A 20,386-nucleotide genomic window follows, 5' to 3' on the forward strand; every position below is an offset into this window, starting at 1 on the left:
CCCTATGTCCCACCCTCTCTCTCTCTCTCGCTCTCTCCCTCTCTCTCTCACGCTCTCTCTCTCCCTGCCCCCCTCTCACTCAGCCCCTCGCTCTCTCTCTCTCTCTCTCTCTCTCTCTGCCTTGCTCTATCTCTGCCTCTCTCTCTCTCTCTGTGCCTCCCCTCGCTCTCGCTCTCCCTCTCGCTGTGTCTCTTCAAAGCTGTTTTTACTGCACGGCCCCTGCACATCATTCCACTGCGATGGAAATTAAATGAAGGTGGCTTAACGCAGCTGAACGGAGGCATGCTTTGAAGGATGTAGCCGGGGGAAGCGCCACTGCCAGATTCTTTTCCAGGGGCGGTGGATTTGTGCTGCTGAGGCGAGGACACAGCAATCACTCAGCCATGCAGAAGCCCTGACAAGATAACTAATCTCCCCACCTGACTTGTGGAAGCTCCAGCTTTTTTCTCCCTGCATTATTTATCCCCACTGCTAAAGACAGTGGCACAATGGAGCCAGCAACGTGAAGTAGATGGTCGATTTGTAGCCTCGGACGGACTGACCATAGTCTGCTGCACACATGGATGTGTTTAGCTTTGTGAAGATGCCAAAGCTCTCAGGGTGAGTCAGATGGATGCTGTTGAATTTGCCTGTCTGCTTCCATGCCACTTGTGTAATAGGCGGTGGTGCATCCTTTACCCACAGGCATGATTTACAGAGAAACATGGGATTTAACAAGCCCCATTTAGAATGGAATCTGGTGTAATGATTCTAGAAACGGCACATACTGTTAAAGGATTATTATAATGACTTAGTCTGAGTGCTGTCACATGCAATTCATAAGAGAGATAGCGAGAGAGATAGCAAGAGAGAGAGAGAGAGGAGTTAGCAACAGAGGCTGAAGTGGTGTGGTCCATGTGTCTAAACTTAATGAGGTGCTTTGCTCAGAATGTGAATATATGGTCAGGTTCTAATCTTGCATTACACTGACTGTTGCATATGTACTGGAGTGTTTTATGGTGGGGTTTATGGCATACGTACATACCCATGAATAAGTTGGTGGCAGCGACACTCAACTGAAAATCATATTTTGGTTGATGTTTAATTGGATGAATCATATAGTTGTCTTTTTTTCAATGGAATATTAGATATTCATACAGGAGTGTTTAAAAAGTTGTATTTTGTAATAAATCAAACGTAAAATAATGACAAAGAGATATGATGATAGTAATATGACATGAGTGTATACTTTATTAGTGTATATTTAGCTAGAGCTTATTGTGTTTAGTCAATCGATATAACTGGGGAAACTTTTGTTAATGATTGCAATGACTATACAGTTGTGTGCTGTGAGGCAGAAATCTTTCCATGTGGTGTTATTTTAAGCCTACTATTTACATATAGTCAGCATCTAGCAGACAACAATTCAATATGATATGAAGTGTGTTCTGCCCCAAGGGTGAGTTGCCAATCTCTATTGTCAATGGTCATTAACTGAATGACAGGCCTGTCTCACAACTGTTGCATCTGATTAGGTTGCAACTTGATCATGTCAACACATTACTTGCACATACAAGTAATTTACAAAACTTGACTACAGTGCCATGCAGTTATAACTAGGCTATACAGCATAAAATGAGAGGAAAGGTGACTGGAATCTGTATGTCTGTCTGTATATTGTAAGATAAAAGGTTTCCCAGACAGACAGTCACCTTTTGCCCCTGTTGAATCTAGATAATCTTCCTAAAGGATTTGGTTCGATCTGCAACACTGCATGTCTGTGGCTGTGATATCAATTTATCATCTAACCTCATATCACATTAAATGTCACATTCAAGTATTTTCCTGTTAAACAAACACTTGTGAGGTCAAGTGTCTCAATTAAACACTTATAGGATGATTCACAGAAATATGTCCATACCTTTTGAATGACAAATGAAAAGGAAATGATTAAATAAATGGCATTGATTTCTGAATATTTCCTATCTTTGTACAAGGGGTGACTAATGATTATCTCAAGTAATTTTAGTGCAAGTCAGTTGATTCACCAAATCACTGAATATCTAAATCTGTATCTATTTTATGCTGAATATAACTATAAACAAAGCATTGCTGTGTGTTTTGGGGAACAACATGTAAATGTCTTATTTGGAACGAAGGAGGACAGGCCTGTTACTTTAAATGATGTCACTGTTTCTCCACACTGTTGTCTTTCCATGGCAGTGAATGTTTATGATGTTGCTTCTGTTGGGGCACTAACATCAGTGCACCGCTGTCACTGTTAATAATGGAGCCTATGATTATGTGCTCTTACTGTAGTGCTACACAGGCTTCCTCTACTGCCAGCCTGCATAGCAGACTAGCAGTCCACCCTATAGTTATCTTATAATGGCAAATGGAATGTTTTAGAATGTAATAGATAGACTGTATGTGTTTCAGAGATCCAGGAGAATACAGATCTCTTTTATATTTGGCTCTGCCTCATGCCTACCGATGCCCTGTCATCTCAGCTGTCACACAGAAGATCTTGTTCTAGCCTTGTTTTTCTCTCACTGCAGCAATGGCACCTTTCTTGTGCAAATGCTCTAAAACACATGGCTAACATGTGTTAATGTTTTGTGTGAGGGAAAGGTTTGTTTAATGTTTTCTATCAATATGTGAAGGAAACTGAAACACAAATAATATCCCTTTTGACCGTTTTTTTATTATTCGATAACTACAGATGTAGGATCTTGTTGGTGCACAATAATCTTGCACCAACAGGAAATGTGAATTATTATGTGGATTATAATTAATGGACATTTTTGTAGGTGTTGATACATTTTTCGTAAGGGAAAATCAAGTCTGAAATTTCAAAGTGGAAATGACAAACTTCAGAAGACTTTTTAAACCTCAAATACACTACAGGTTTGGAATGTCCTGCACTGCAGGAAAGTTATCCTGCAACAGGGTGATCAAATTAAGAACCTACATCTGTACCTGTAATAATAGGTCAGTCTGACGTGTTACATCATGGGTGTAAGTGTTGATTTACCACAGTATGAGGGTCAAGTAGGAAGGCCAATCTGTATAGCAGGACCAGCAATTACTACTCTTCTGGGGGGTTCACAAGCCCAGCTAAGTAAAGTAGAGAAAGGTAAGGAGGATATAAAAAGTGAGAGTTATGGTATGTCTATCCATTGCTGTACTATGAACGTGGTAAAATACACACTTTTTGGCAGTTGAAGTTTCACCAGGTTTCTACAGCCTCAGATATTTAGCATTTACAAATAAACACTCCTCAAAGCTTAAAAACTCTGTTCAACATAAACATATATTTTTTAACAAAATGCCCCCAAAAGTTTCTCACTTATAGATGGGTATATGCAAAACTGGTTGGAGCCAGCCAGCTTGTCTTTATGGTAAAAGCTCTAACATTTGGTTTATGAAAAGTCATATAAAAAGAAGCACTTGGGCAGAAGTATGGAATGGCATGTTTAATGCATGATTCCCCCATGCCTGTATTTTCTTTAAACGCTCTGTCTAAAATAGAAGTTGTGTGTATACTGTAAAGAGATTGCAATTCAGAACCAGTGGTTGTTTGGCGTAAGGCACATTTACTCTTTAGAAGCATGAAGCCAAAGCCTACTTAAAAGCAAAGCTACTGTATGTTGAATATTTAGACAACTAGACATGAAGGCTTACAGCACTTGAGTACTTTCTGCTGTTTACTACATTTTATTCTAGGCCTTAACCATTAAAGCTTGAGATAATTTGTCTAGGTCAAGCCTATTTTACCTATCAAGTTTCCACATACATAACTCCCTGGACTGGACACAATTTGATTACCCTAAATATTCATTAGAGTACAAGAAGACAGACATTTTTTTGCTGTTTTAGAAACTGGAGCCTCTTGGGTACAAGTATGGCGGAGATGGCATGGTAGAGGACCCAGCTGGCTTGTGAAAAGAGAGAGAAAGAAAGAAAGAAAGAAAGAAAGAAAGAAAGAAAGAAAGAAAGAAAGAAAGAAAGAAAGAAAGAAAGAAAGAAAGAAAGAAAGAAAGAAAGAAAGAAAGAAAGAAAGAAAGAAAGAAAGAAAGAAAGAAAGAAAGTGAGAGAAAGAGAAAGAAGGAAAAGAGAGGATTCATTTGTTTTGTTCTCTTGCTTTAAAGCTTGTTCATGAAAGTAGCACCACAATAATGTACTGTAGAATTCAAAGGCAACCCTGAGGCCAAGGGGCAATTGGGTTTGTTTAAGACTTGACATGAGCACTGGGGGGTGAAAGGGTCTGGGCAGGGTTTATATTGTACAATATGAAAGGGTCTGGGCAGGGTTTACACTGTACAGTATGAAAGGGTCACTCCTGAGTGGCGCAGTGGTCTAAGGCACTGCATCGCAGTGCTAACTGTGTCACTAGAGATCCTGGTTCGAATCCAGGCTCTGTCGCAGCCGGCCGCGACCGGGAGACTCATGGGCGGCGCACAATTGGCCCAGCGTCGTCCAGGGTAGGGGAGGGAATGGCCGGCCGGGATGTAGCTCAGTTGATAGAGCATGGCGTTTGCAACGCCAGGGTTGTGGGTTCGATTCCCACGGGGGGCCAGTATAAAAAAATATGTATTCACTAACTGTAAGTCGCTCTGGATAAGAGCGTCTGCTAAATGACTAAAATGTAAAATGTAATGTAAATGTCTGGGCAGGGTTTACACTGTACAGTATGAAAGGGTCTGGGCAGGGTTTACACTGTACAGAATGAAAGGGTCTGGGGAGGGTTTATACAGTACAGTATGAAAGGGTCTGGGCAGGGTTTATACAGTACAGAATGAAAGGGACTGGGCAGGGTTTACACTGTACAGTATGAAAGGGACTGGGCAGGGTTTATACTGTACAGTATGAAAGGAAGTGAACTATGGAAATATACATAGTGTCGTTATAGTATCTTTGTAGTGTATTTCAATATTTTCTTTATTATAGCATAATAGCATACGACGTGTGTGTGCCTGGGCAATAGTATAATACATTTATTTTACATTTTTACATTTTAGTCATTTAGCAGACGCTCTTATCCAGAGCGACTTACAGTTAGTGAGTGCATACATTATTATTTTTTGTAAAAAAAAAATCATACTGGCCCCCCGTGGGAATCGAACCCACAACCCTGGCGTTGCAAACGCCATGCTCTACCAACTGAGCTACATCCCTGCCGGCCATTCCCTCCCATACCCTGGACGACGCTGGGCCAATTGTGCGCCGCTATGTGTAGAAACCCTGTGTGTATATATGTGTGTGTGTGTGTGTGTGTGCACGAGTGTGTGTGTGTGTGTGTTTGTGTGTGTGTGTGTGTGTGTGTGTGTGTGTGTGTGTGCGTGCGTGCGTGTGCACGTGCGTGTCTGTCTGTCTACAACTGATTTCCAATAATATTCCACAGTATTTCTCCTCAGGAAACATTCAGAAACTCCAAGTCATCTGTGTAGCTTCCCACTACCAGTTGCAATGGCATAGTGCATTTTATTAGTTGTACAGTACAGTGGCTGGTGCAATGAGAAAAATTGATTGTTTTGTTGGGGGATGTTCTAACATTATAATTGGTGCAGAGCCCAGTGGTTTCCTGGAACTGGTGCATGAAAGAAAACAAGTAGGCTGCCAGTACGATGCAGAAAACGTTAGTGAACTATTTACATATAATATTTATAAAGAATACATATAAGATCAGCTTATGGTTTACATAACATAGGATGCACAATCGCACTGGAACTGGTGCAGACAGACACAGTTCCTCCCAGGCTAAAGGAGGAAGAACATCTCTATTTGATTATGTTCTGGCTTTCCCTGAATAACATGTTCAGACAAAGAGCCAGCAGGATTACAACCACACTCACAACAACAATACTCAGTTAGATCTTGGCGGGTGGGTTAATTCCCAGATGTCGTTTTTTCTCAACACAGAGGAGATTAGCTACGAAGTTAAATATCTTATAGAGAAATGGTAGAGAGAGAGACATAGCTGCCTGCCATAACGTAGTAGTTTCCCATGGCAACAATATCAGCACTTACAAATAGGGGAATGTAAGATTCAGCTCTTTTTAAATAATGGTAATATATGGATAGACGGTCTTGCCCAGGAGCAGAATCCAATGCATAGCGCTAGATACCAATACCTTCCTTCCTTACTGAATGGATGACAACTGTGAAATATTCACACCACTTTGGGGTCTGGATTTGGCTCCATTTGCTGTGTTAATTATTCTCTCCTCCTGCTGATCATTTTGCACGTGTGATGTAGGTGGTTTACACCATTTCGTTACCTTTACAATGCCAAATAAACTGTGAGAGCTGTGGCCTTGCTTGGCACACAACATGGACCTGTTAAATGGCTCACCATGACAGAGTGGTTCTACGTTTCTGCTGCATGACAAGAATTCAAGTGTAGCATTCATACTTTTAGCTTGAAATGACGCAAGGTTTTCATTGGTTCTCTATCAAATAGTCGTTTCGATATCTCACTATGGGGATTCGCTCCAGGCAGATCACCACACGAGGAACCAATCACACAACATATTTTGGAGACAGACAGGTCGATTGGTGAATGAGGTGAGCCCCTCCCTCTTTATAAGGTGCCACTCGTCCGTCCTATGGTCATTCTTGCCTCTCTTCCCTGCAGAAGATCACTACGGCTCCTGAAGCTCTCTTCAGTATGACTAGATCCCTGTCTTCCTACTTAACTGTTTTCAGGCGAAGCACAAGGTTAACGTTGCCCAATGTAGGAACTCAGCTTCTGTCAATAGTGTTGAGTATTGGTATTGGTATTTATTCAGATCCCCATCCTCCCAGCGGTCCCAGCTTGCGTGACTGAAGCCAAACGCAACTGGGACAAACATTTGTCCAGCATAGTCCAAACCAGACATTTTGCTAACATGGACATGGAGGAGCTAGGGTTCGGCAAGCTGTCACTGGCCAACCACCTCAACCCCAGTGCCTAGTCACTGACCGGCACTTCTCTCCCTGGGAAGACGGAGCACTTTTCCACATTCATCTTCCAGAAGGTCTGCGTGTCAGTACGGGCGTTAAACATAATGTCCCTACTGTTGGCTTACCAGGCCCATTTGTTGCAGGAGATGGGCAATCTCTTAGACATTGACACACAGTTCGGGTCTCCTAACAGAGGCTGGCAGTAGGGAAAGCGGCCCTTTGCTGAAGCCGCATGTAAGTCCCGCCCAATTGATTCCCCTGAAAGGAAGAAGGGGCACTCGACTTAGTGGTACTTCCCCAGCGGCAGAGAGGGGCAGCCAACAGTTCACATCGTGTCCTGGAACACAGACTTCCCCCCAATCTAAAACCCTACCCCTTGTGCAGCAGCTAATTCAGCTGTATCTGTTCAAAGGGAAGACGGAGGGGGCTCACTCTACTCCCAAGTGCCCAGTTTACCCCTCCGTGCCACAGCTCTCCCCTTGGCTCTCGTTCAAGTCATCAGTCTCCACCAAGCACTGTCTCCAAACCCCATTGTTTTGACACTATCCCTTTAAATCAAATAAGTAATTCATCCATTTGCTCTGTTCTGGATATTATTATGAGCTGTTCTCCCCTCAGCAGCCTCCACTGCTATGAAGCCACCTATTTTCAAAGGGATTTTAGCTTCAAGAGCTAGAATCCCGTGGCGACTCAGCTTGCATACCAGAGAAGGAAATCTCTCTATTGAGCAACAGAACACTCAGAGCAATACCAGCGAAGGAGAGCCATTCCGGCATCTACTCCCGGTACTTCCTGGTTCCCAAAACAAGGAGGGGATACGCCCCATTCTGGACCTACGGGTCCTTAGAAGCTATCTGAGAAAGTTCACGCTCCGTACGCGTTATTCGCTGAGGTGACTGGTTTACTTCAATTGACCTACAGGACGCTTATTTTCACATAAGTATTTTGCCAGCACACAGGAGGTTTCTCAGTTTTGCCTTTCAGGGCACAGTCTACGAATACCTCGCTGTCCCCTTCGGATTAGCGCTAACTCCCCGGACGTTCAGCAAGTGTGTGGAGGCGGCTCTAGCATCCCTGGGATTTAGGGGACTGAGAGCCTCTGCCTACATAGACGATTCCCTGCTTTGCTCTAAGACACAGGAGCAAGCAGTGTGAGATACGGCTTCCCTTTTTACCCACCTCACAACCATCTCAGTTGTTGTACCACTAGGTCTACTGAGAATGAGACACTTAAAATGTCTCGCGGCTCTCTGTCACTAGACAAGCCCCTCGATCTTCGTTTCTGGCACTCCCCTAGCGGTAGTATCAACGAGGAAGGTGTGACGACAGAGGCAGTCCACAAGGGAAGATCAGGAAACGGTCCCTGCAACTCCTCTTTGCTCATATAAATTACCTTGAACTGCTGACAGTGTTCCTTTCACAAAGACACTTTCTGCCCTTCCTCCGGAATTGTCACATCCTGTTCAGGACAGACAATACGGCTGTGGTAGCATACATCTAGCGCCAGGGTGGCACTTGCTCTCTGCATCTACAAAGACTAGCTGGCAAGATTATTCCGTGGAGCAGAACACACCTACTCTCACTAAGCATGATTCATGTCCCAGGCGTACTTCATGTGGGAACAGACCTGTTTTCCAGAGGGAATACCCTATACAGGAATTGGAGACTCCATACCCATGTGGTGAACCAGATATGGGAAAGATATGGTCGAGCCGTGTTAACTAACCCCGCCTTTATGCCTAAGGTCAGCGATAACTATAATTGTCTTACCTTAGAGCTTGTGCTTTACTTCTACGGAAGAAGAGCGTTTCCACCATTTATGTCCAGTATACACTTTGCACATTTACTTGGATAGAATGAGAGCCTTACGCAAGAGCTAACACCTCTTCGTTTCTTGGGCGCCTCCCTGCAAGGGTAGCCCCCTCTCTCGTCAACGGCTATCCCATTGGATAGTGGCTACTTCTTGGGCACTGTTCAAAGGCATCTCTTTACTAGAGATCTGCAGTTGTACCAACTGTACCCACACTGCACCTTCGTTGGCGCATACTGTCCTCAGTGTTGGAGCCTCTGAAGGGTGATATTGTAGGGACTACCCTGGCTTCGAAGAGCATGTCTGCGATATGAGAGTTGGCCATATCCACATAGTGATATATTGAAACAAGTATTTGAAAGAGAACTCAAGTTTACTTTTGTAACCCCGGTTCTCTGATAGTACGAGTGAATTATCTAACCGCATTTCCCTGGTCTCAAGAATGCAAGAAATAGAGGCATGCTTGAGAATGACCAGAGGACCAGCGAGTGGTGCCTTATAAGGAGGGAGGGGTTCTCCTCATTCGCCACTCAACCTGTCTCCGACAGACGCTGTGTGATTGGTTCTTCGTGTAGTGATCCGCCTGGAGCGAATCCCCATAGTGAGATATCTCACTCATATTATCAGAGAATCGGGGTTCCGAAATTAACCTTGATTTTCAATCAACTGCATTGGTGACTGACTGGAGACAGTTACAGTTTCGCAGTAATACGGTTTCTGTATTGACCAAATACTGTAGGGACCCTTAGTTGGTTTCTAACTCCTAATTCTATGGTAGGAACTCCTTAGTTGGGTCAAACAGAGGTGAGACATTACTTTCACACTCCCCAAAAATGTCAGACACCAAAGTAGGTGCCTTTCCACCCCAGGAGGCATCTTGTCTGAGAGCTTTGGGCTGTGTCTCAAATGTCACTCTACTCCCAATTTAGTGCACTACTTTCAACCAGGGCACATAGGGAACAGTGTGCCATTTGGAATGCAGCCATGGAGTGTGTTTGTGTGTGTGTGTGTGTGTGTGTGTGTGTGTGTGTGTGTGTGTGTGTGCGTGTGTGCGTGTGTCAACAGAGTGACAGATGATAAACCAGTTACGCAACATTTTCACTGCGCAGCTGAAAATAATTTCCAACACACCTGAAAACACTAGCAATATAGCTGTAGCTAAGGTATTTTAATGCTAATAGTACAGTAGTGAGGGGCAAATATATTGAAATCTCCGACAGGGTCAATCTGCAGTTGCTACATCCAATTTTAGACATATAAATAATGATATGTCCCCATTGATTTTTTAAGAATATAACTTATTAATGCCTCATGAGCTCAGTCGTACCCCATAAGAACCTGTCACGGATTCGGCCGAGGCTGCCCCTCCTCCTTGCTCGGGCTGTCACGGTTCAGACAGACGACCAGAGGACCACAATTGCGTCACACCAGAAAGTTTATTAAAACTTAAGGGAAAAGGGAAGTAGGGAGTGAATGAAGGCTCCAGGGGTAACAGGGATCCCGTCCAATGTGCTGGGTCTGTGCCCCCCCCAGTGGCAGCGATGCGTCCTATGAAGCCGGTGGTGGGTGGTCCAGAAGTCCGGGATTGAAGAGTAGTCAGGAGTCGTTATGGCAGAAGCAGGTCTGGATCTCCTGGGGCAGAAGAGTATCCAAAAATCAGGCAGGTCCGGGGTCACAAAACCAGGGTGAGCCAGAAGCGCGAGCAAACAGGTTCCGGGTGTGAGCTTTGCAGACGATCTGACACCGGAGAGCTGAAAGACAGGGCCTTAAATACTGGGAGAGGTAGTGGGTAATGCAGCGCAGCTGGCAGAGTAATTAGAGCAGAGCAGAGCAGAGACAGGTGGAGCTAGTTAGGCTGAGTAGAGAGAGTGGTGAGCAGAGTGGAAGAAAATTAAGGTGGTAACCCGGTGGAGTGAGAGGCTCATGACAGAACCCCCCCCCCAAGGGACGGCCCCAGAAGTCCCAAGAGCAACACCACGCCGGGCGGGAGGAGGGGAGCCGGAGGAGGGCTAGAACTCCTCCGAACGGTCCGAGTGAACGTCCTCATCCTCGGAGGAAGCCGGAGGGCCGTGGTCGGGAGATGGGACAGGTCCCGAGACAGGATCAGGCACAGGACAGGAAGCCGAGCGGGCAGGACGGTTAGGGACCCCTCTGGGGCGGCCCCTACGGATCGCAGGTTGATCAGGATGCCGTTGGTGGAAAGCGGTGATGAGAGTCCTATCCACAATCCGACTAGCTGGCACCCAGGTCCTTTCCTCAGGTCCATAGCCCTCCCAGTCAATGAGGTACTGGAGACCCCTACCCCTCCGTCTGGACCGAAGCAGGCGGCGGACGGTGTAAACCAGACCACCATCGACGAGCCGTGGAGGAGGAGGACAAGGCGCAGCAGGGACCAGCGGACTCTCATGGATGGGCTTAATCTTAGACACATGGAAAGTGGGGTGCACCCTCAGGGAATTAGGCAGTTGGAGCCGGACAGCAGTTGGGCTAATCACTCTTATGATAGGGAATGGGCCAATGAACCGAGGTGCCAGCTTCTGCGACTCCACCCTGAGTGGCAGGTTCTTCGATGACAACCACACCCTTTGACCAACATGGTAGGTGGGAGCAGGAATTCTCCGACGGTTGGCCCCGGTAGTGTAGCTGGCAACGGATCTGAGGAGTGTGGCTCGGGCTTGTGACCAGGTGCGGCGACATCGACGGGCAAAAGCAAGTGCAGATGGGCAAGTAACCTCCTCTTCCTGGCTGGCAAATAGAGGAGGCTGGTATCCATAAACACATTGGAAAGGGGACATACCGATGGCAGAGCAGGTCAGAGAATTGTGTGCGTACTCCACCCATGTCAATTGCTGCGACCAGGAGTGGGGGTTGCGTGAAGTCATGCATCGCAGTGCCTTCTCGAGCTCCTGATTAGCCCGCTCTGACTGCCCATTGGATTGGGGATGGAATCCGGAAGTCAGACTGACTGTGGCTCCCAGCAGGTGACAGAACTCCTTCCAAAAAGCGGAGGAGAATTGTGGACCACGGTCAGAAACTACATCCTTTGGCAGTCCGTGGATCCGGAAGACGTGTTCCAGGACCACCTGGGCGGTCTCCTTGGCGGTTGGGAGCTTGGGGAGGGGAATGAAGTGTGCCATCTTGCTGAAACGGTCAACTATGGTGAGAATGACGGTCATGCCACTTGAAGGGGGCAGCCCCGTGACAAAGTCAAGGGCGATGTGAGACCAGGGACGTCTGGGCACAGGCAGGGGCTGCAGCAATCCGGCTGGGGGCTGGCAGGACGACTTGTGTTGGTTGCAGATGGGGCAGGCTTGGACGAATTCCCGTACATCCTTTCTCAGAGAGGGCCACCAGAACCTCTGGGCGAGCAGGTTGTAAGTGCGGGTGGAGCCAGGGTGACAAGCTAGGCGGGAGTCATGTCCCCACTGAACGACCTGGGACCTCAGGTCTTCGGGGACAAAAAGGCGGTCAGCTGGGCAAGTGCTGGGACCTGGCTGGTTACGGAGAGCCTCCAGCACCTGTTCCTCAACAGCCCAGGTCAGAGCTGCAACGATGCAGGGACTTGGCAGAATCGACACAGGGTCCTTGGAGGGGGTGTCATCCTTCTGGAATTGACGGGAGAGGGCGTCTGGCTTGGTGTTGCGTGATCCAGGCCGGTATGACAGAGTGAAATTAAACCTGGTGAAGAACAGGGCCCAGCGGGACTGCCTGGAGTTCAACCGTTTGGCCGTGCGGATGTACTCCAAGTTCTTATGATCGGTCCAAACGAGAAATGGAATGGTGGACCCCTCCAGCCAGTGACGCCACTCCTCCAAGGCAAGCTTCACAGCCAGCAGCTCACGGTTCCCTATGTCGTAATTGCACTCAGAGGGGGACAACCGACGTGAGAAAAAGGCACAGGGATGGAGCTTCCTATCCTCCGCAGCCCACTGAGAAATCACAGCACCAACTCCCACATCCGAGGCGTCCACCTCCACAATGAATTGCCGGTCCACATCAGGCATCTGGAGGATGGGAGCGGAGGTGAACCTCACCTTGAGGGTACTGAAGGCTTTGTCGGCTGCTGGGGTCCAGGTGAAGGGTTGCTTGGTGCTGGTTAGAGCAGTGAGAGGGGCAGCAACGGTACTGTAGTTCCGGATAAACTTTCTATAGAAGTTAGCAAACCCCAGAAACTGTTGCAGCTTCTTTCTGTTCTCCGGAACTGGCCATGAAGTGACTGCTGATACTTTGGCAGGATCCATTTGGATACTTCCCTCTGCCACTATGTACCCCAGGAAGGCCACTGTCTTGACGTGAAACTCACATTTCTCTGCCTTGGCGTAGAGGGAATTCTCCAGAAGACGATGAAGGACTTGCTGGACATGGCGGGTGTGTTCAGACAGGTTTCTGGAGTAGATTAAGATGTCATCCAGGTAAACGAAGACAAACTTGTTTAACATGTCCCGCAGTACATCATTCACTAGAGCCTGGAACACAGCAGGAGCATTGGTGAGGCCAAAAGGCATAACCAGATACTCGTAGTGGCCTGTTGGTGTATTGAATGCGGTTTTCCATTCATCTCCCTCCCGGATCCGCACTAGGTGGTAAGCGTTTCTGAGATCCAACTTGGTAAAAACAGTGGCTCCCTGGAGCAACTCAAAAGCAGAGGTGAGCAGAGGCAGAGGGTAACGGTTTTTCACTGTGATGTCGTTGAGTCCCCTGTAGTCGATGCAGGGGCGAAGAGATCCGTCCTTCTTCCCCACAAAGAAGAAGCCAGCACCAGCAGGAGATGAAGATGAACGGATTAATCCTGCGGACAGAGAGCCATTGATGTAGTCCTCCATGGACTTTCTTTCAGGAGCAGACAACGAATAAAGACGACCCTTTGGAGGGGCTGTTCCAGGGAGGAGGTCGATGGCACAGTCGTACGGTCGGTGAGGGGGCAGAGATGTGGCTCTTGCTTTGTTAAACACCTCTCTGAGACCATGGTAGCATTCTGGGACATTGGAGAGGTCAGGAGCGGAGTTAGTAGGTACTGGCCGAGGGGGTAGTGCGGCAGCAAGCAGGCAGGTTCGGTGGCAGTCCTCTCCCCACTCCCTGATCACCCCGGTCACCCAGTCGAGCTGAGGGTTGTGCCGGCGGAGCCATGGGTAACCCAGGATGAGGGGTTGGCCTGGAGAGGGGAGCAGGTGAAACTGGATAGTTTCTTGATGGTTTCCGGACAGACCCATCGAGACCGGGGCCGTGACATGAGTGACCGATCCGAGTAAGTGTCCGTCCAGTGCCCGGGCAGGAATAGGAGGTGTCAAACGGAGGTTCTCCAGTCCCAGTTGGCGTGCCAGCTTGATGTCCATTATGTTGGCTTCGGCGCCAGAATCCACCAGAGCAGCCAGGGTGTGAGTTGAGTCAGAGAGGCGGAGGTGAACTTGCAGCAGGGGTTTGCGGTCGGAGGACTGGATGGTCATTGAACTCAACCGGACTCCCCCTATGCCCGGTGAGCTTCGACCCTTTAAAGGGCAGGTTACCACACGATGTCCATCACCTCCACAATAGAGGCAGAGGTTAGAGGTGAAGCGGCGCTGGCGCTCTGCAGGAGTGAGAGAGGCTCGCCCAATCTCCATAGGCTCAGACTGATCAAGCTGACCTGGGTGAGTGGCAGTAGATGACAGGAGCCCAGTCGGATCTCTCCGAATGCCGGTAGTAGGTGGACCTTGGCGCCCCCTCTCACGACGACGGGTCTGTATCCTTCTGTCGATCCTGACAGTCAGTGCGATGGCTTCATCAAGAGTGGAAGGCAGTTCATGGGAGACCAACTCGTCCTTGATATAGTCAGCCAAACTATGGAAGAACGCGTCCACCAACGATGGTGTGTTCCAAGAACTTCGTCTAGCCAGGGTTCGGAAGTCGATGGAATGGTCTGCGACTGTACGTCTGCCTTGTCGAATACTGAACAGTTCACGAGACGCCTCTGCGGTTGGTGAATCCAGGTCAAACACCTTCAGCATCTCCTCAGCAAACAGGTCGAAGGTTGCACATGCGGGGGTTTGACGTTCGAACTCTGCTGTTCCCCAGAGTCGAGCTCGGCCCGTCAGGTGAGTGATGGCATACCCAACTTTAGCCCCCTCCGTGGCGAAGGTCCTTGGCTGCAAGGAGAACTGAAGTCGGCAGCTAGTCAGGAATGGCCGGACCTGGGTTGAATCGCCGTTGAACCGCTCGGGGTTTCCAATCTTGGGTTCCGGAGCAGCGGCTGCAATGACCGGGGCAGGTAACTCGGGGGCAGGGCTGGTGGGCAGACTGGCTGGGGTAAGGTTGGTGAGGAGTTGAATGATCATGGCGAGTTGTTGTTGCTGCTGCTGGAACTGCTGCTCATGCTCATCGGTTTCCATGTCGGGGAAAGTGTGCGCTGAGTCCATAATGGTCAGATCGTACTGTCACGGTTCAGACAGACGACCAGAGGACCACAATTGCGTCACACCAGAAAGTTTATTAAAACTTAAGGGAAAAGGGAAGTAGGGAGTGAATGAAGGCTCCAGGGGTAACAGGGATCCCGTCCAATGTGCTGGGTCTGTGCCCCCCCCAGTGGCAGCGATGCGTCCTATGAAGCCGGTGGTGGGTGGTCCAGAAGTCCGGGATTGAAGAGTAGTCAGGAGTCGTTATGGCAGAAGCAGGTCTGGATCTCCTGGGGCAGAAGAGTATCCAAAAATCAGGCAGGTCCGGGGTCACAAAACCAGGGTGAGCCAGAAGCGCGAGCAAACAGGTTCCGGGTGTGAGCTTTGCAGACGATCTGACACCGGAGAGCTGAAAGACAGGGCCTTAAATACTGGGAGAGGTAGTGGGTAATGCAGCGCAGCTGGCAGAGTAATTAGAGCAGAGCAGAGCAGAGACAGGTGGAGCTAGTTAGGCTGAGTAGAGAGAGTGGTGAGCAGAGTGGAAGAAAATTAAGGTGGTAACCCGGTGGAGTGAGAGGCTCATGACACGGGCAGGCTTCGGCGTTCGTCGTCACCGGAATACTAGCTGCTGCCGATCTATGTTCTATGTTTCTATGTTGCACCTGTTGCCTATTGTCACACACTTGTTGCCCATTATTGTAATCACGCCTTCCCTATTTAACCCAGTGGCTCCCAATGTGTTTTGTGCGTGGTTGTTTTTCGTTTCGTGTGTCGTTGGTGTGCGGGTTAGTTCCTCCCTGTGTGGAGGTATTCTGTGTTATATTCTTTACTTAATTCAGTAAAGTACGTTTCTGAGAGTTCTGTGTCCTGCGCCTGACTTCGATCCACCGCATTACACCGACACTCGTGACATAACCCAAAATATAAGCTTATTTTACTCCAATGTCTGTAAAGAAAGTAAATGTAAACAAACACTGTATAGCCTCAAAATATGGTTAAAACTATAACTTTGATCATCCATAGCACTATCTATGAATTTGAGAGTAGTTACATTTCTCCAGCCCCATCCCTCAGCTTTTTACCAAAACAGTGGTGGGGATTGTTATTGTTTAAACTGCAGATTGACCCTTTAAGGATAATAAAACTGCGTATTTCCCCACAAGCACAATAAACATCAGGAGTTATACCCATTTCCTGTTTATAATGATGTGTGTCTTGCTATAGCCGTAATGGCCGACAGCCACTTAAATCCTTAATGGTGAAACAGCCACGTCCATTTGCGATTTTACAAAAACAAAGAAGGTACTGCAAACACCGAACACTGTTATTTTCCCTCAGACATCATTGCACGTTGGATAGAGCAGCAGCATATGTACTGACATAATTTTTTACCATGATATGCAATGCTCCCCTAGCATTCCCCACCTCTGCTTTGTCAACAAAACAAAAACAATAACAACGGCTGTGGGGTGGACAGTGGCACTGTTTCCCACTATTGTGGATCCCATCTTTAACCCTCAATATGGGTAATGGGAGTGATGTCGATGCCAGTGTCTGGCTTTAGTTTCACTCATGGAGATTATCCCTGTGAATTATTCAAGCAGAGTGGAGCGGTCTTGTGTTCCAATGGCCATGCTAGGTGTAGTCTCTGCCACCTATCAAGCAAAGGAAGATAATTCATTAACACCAAGTCTTCAGGGGATAAACTATGACATGTTCTCACCTAAATCTGGTTGATAGAGACAAAGAGAGAGAAAGAAAGAGAGGGAGAGGAGAGAGAAAGTGAAACGTAGTGAGTGGAGTGATAAAGAAAGGATGAGATTAGTTTAGTCATGTAATGTTTATTATCGACTGAAAAGGGATAGCGCCTCTGACTGCATACAGACTTCTTATGGTTGATTTTTGGTTTGATGTTGGTTTCAACTTAATAAACTATGCACAGAAATCCGACACCTTTTGAGGCAAAGATATAGCTTCCTCCTCCCCAACATACAAAGATATTGACATTTAGCAGATGTAAAATCAAGAACCTTTAATAAATACGGTGGGGTTGTGATCTTTGTGTTTAAACTTGGAGTAGAAAGTAGAGCCTGAACTACGCCTCACCTTCATTGTCATGGCAACAGAGGCTGTGAGACTCCCAGGAGTGCAATACTTTTATTGGTTATTATTCACCATCCGTAATGTTTCCAGAAGGTTGACTGCTGGTGGAAAATTATAGCCTACCTACCAGTACTCTGAGGAGGATCATTTACAATTCTTGATCTTATTATTGTCTGTGGTTTATGGACTTAGGTTGCTCTGTTTCAGTTTTATACAACATTGTAGAAGGTAATGTTGGTATTTAGAATAGATTGATAATTCATTAGAATTGAAGAGTTCATCAGGAAACATATCTAGTACTATACTTATTAACAAAATACACTTTCTGTGGTGTTCTTTATTCCAAGGGAAGTCTCAAGGAACCCCTTATTCTCAGAACACAACATTGAACAAGGGAATCCCAGTCCATCTATTAACATCATTGTTGAGCGTCAGAGACAAACAATGTCCAGAGGCCCAGTTTCTCTGACTCCTGGCTAACCTGGTAATGAATTGTGCAGCGCGGATTACCCGCCTGGGCCCGGCCTGGCGCTCTACTAATGCGTCCTATGTGACAGATAGAGTAGTCATCATTTATTAAAGCCTACCTAGGCTTAGTTTCACTGTCCACCACTGGAGCGAACTTCCTCAACTCATCTACTGGCTATTATTCTTCCTCCAGAACACCCAGGCTCAATGGCATAATGTATCCCGGAACTACAGAGAAAAGAAAGCAAAGATCAAAATATCAATGACTGTGCCATTAGGGGAGAGAAGGATAGGGCAGTGTGGCTGAAAAGAAAGAGAATGGATATTATACAGCTTCTGGTCGATTCAAAAAGGCATTTTGAAGGCACATCTTCGGAATCTGTGAGTTGAACCATGCTCCATTTGTATAGCAAAGATTTCCTGAGAATTGTCATAGTCACCGTAGCGGCGTGGTGCCCTGCTTGCTGTTCTGAATGTGGAGAATTGAAGATTATGGGTGTCATTATAGTTCAAGGACTTCTCTCAATTGAGAGGACAGGCTCAACTCTCCACAGTCACATTTCAGTGATGGTGCTATGCTATTCAGTACACCACTTAGAGAGTTCAAATTTGGAATTTAACTTTATTACCAATGCATATTGTAGGATACCACAAAATCCCCACTGCTCTGAAAGAATGTACAGTATTTAGCAAATAAATACAACATGGTATTTGGTGATGTTGATAATGTAAAATATTTTTTAAAATAAACAATTAAGAAAGAGACAATACAATGCTAACTAATTTCCCAAATGTGGAAAAAGATAATGAAATTATGTGGGCAGAATCAATGTGATGATGACCTCTGGCCAGGGGAACCTGCTGCTTTCTGTTAATGCACTGTGGCTCCCATAAATCCATAGCATGTGGAAACGCTAGTACCTCTCAAACACACGATTGCATTGGAGGACATCAGATCGCATGGCCCTGTTTGGAGCCCAGCCTATCCCACTGCTCTGCTGTTCTATGGGTTATAGAGTAGGCTACAGATGCTATTTCCAACAGACTCCCCTATGATTTAATATGAACACATACAGAATCAATGCATCCAGTAGCACGTAAGTGCTTTTCTAACGAGGTTAAGTAATATCAGAACTACCGTAGACCTACTGGCTGTTGCTTTATTTAATTGTTGCTAGAAGAAGGTAACATAATCCTTGTTATCAAGGTCATACAGGTCATATTCATGGCAGAAGTATACAGTCTAGCTGCTCCGTTGTTTATTGTTTTCTCCTCTTGCTTTTGAATCTGCTTTACATGTTGTGTTTTCATGCATAGAGCATGCTATGTAATATGACACACACACACACACACACACACACACACACACACACGCCACACACACAGACATAGACATGAAGTTGGTTGGTAACTGGGGAGAAATAAAGACGGAAAGAAAGAGAGGCTTTGAATAATGAATGCGAAGAGGCCTGTTACACAGCAGACAAGCCTTTGAAGTGACATAACTTACTGCCACAGCTTTCATATCATCACCCATTGCTCACATAGAGAGAGACCAAAAGATAGTAAGAGAAGGGGAGGGAAGGGGCGGGGGAGAGAAAGAGGAGAGAGAGAGAGAGAGAGAGAGAGAGAGAGAGAGAGAGAGAGAGAGAGGGAGGGAGAGTGAGACTGAGTCATAGACAGAGTGAGAGAGAGAGAGAGAGAGAAGTGTGGGGGCATCCATCGTGCTCTTAGGCTACTCATGGACCTATTCTGAGTGCCTATCACTCTGTTAGGTGACAACTGTGACATGTTACATAGTGTGGTACAAGAGGAGATAGTGTTACTTGAATATTGAAGACACAGGAAGGGATCTGTTTAATGACTTGATTTAAGTGTTGTGGCAAAGTAAGGATTAGAGCCTTTGATGATTTCGCTATTCAGCTTTAGACTATTTGATTTACATAATTTTCAGCTGGAAGACAAATTACAGGACAGATTCTAGAGGAAAGACGGGTTCTTCTTTGCTCATTCAGTACTATCCATTATTTCCTGAAAAGGGATATAACACATTGGTTTCTGTTTGCTCACCGATAAACTCTGAACTCTTCCTGGCATTGCCCTTATCACAGAATTCCTCCGGGTTCCCTGCTTTCTGAGGAATCTGCTGACTCTCGGAATAAAACCGATTTCATGCGTGAGTGAGACATGACAATTACGCCTATGTGTCTCAATTACATTATTAATGTGATTTACATTCATTGACTGAACACTGGTTAAGGAACATTGTTTGTGACATTCAAATGAGACATCCACTTGTTATGAGTTGGGATGCCTCAGACTATGCCGTGAGGACTCACCTAGTGTCAAAAGTAGTGCACTATATGGGGAATGGGGTGGGTTTTAAGATGCAGCCTATAGGACTTTTATAATAATAATAAGCCATTTAGCAGACGCTTTTATCCAAAGCGACTTACAGTCATGCGTGCATACATTTTTGTGTATGGGTGGTCCCGGGGATCGAACCCACTACCTTGGCGTTACAAGCGCCGTGCTCTACCAGCTGAGCTACAGAGGACCACCTTTGACATTACTGTAAGTATATTATGTCTGACCTCCTCCCCCTGTCCTCCTCTCCAGCCACAGGACCAAGTCATCAGGCTGGCCACCTCCTTCTGGCACCTGGAGCGCCGCTCATGGACCCCCCAATGGATGGGACATGGCCACCAATAGA

The 20,386-nt window shown here is 46.6% G+C and overlaps 1 protein-coding gene across 1 annotated transcript in view; it reads left to right on the forward strand.

The window, feature by feature from the left end:
- LOC311129924 (FERM and PDZ domain-containing protein 4-like) overlaps nt 1–20,386 on the forward strand; it is a gene marked incomplete at both ends in the record, with an annotated part of 80,583 nt that overhangs the window by 19,780 nt on the left and 40,417 nt on the right. The window contains one exon of the mRNA XM_084162476.1: nt 20,293–20,386. This exon is cut by the window's right edge and continues 23 nt beyond it. Coding sequence (XP_084018602.1) covers nt 20,293–20,386 — 94 coding nt within the window. The remainder of the gene's footprint in view (nt 1–20,292) is intronic.

Source organism: Coregonus lavaretus (assembly GCF_964263955.1).
Source record: "Coregonus lavaretus genome assembly, chromosome: 5".
Classification (NCBI taxonomy): Eukaryota; Metazoa; Chordata; class Actinopteri; order Salmoniformes; family Salmonidae; genus Coregonus; species Coregonus lavaretus.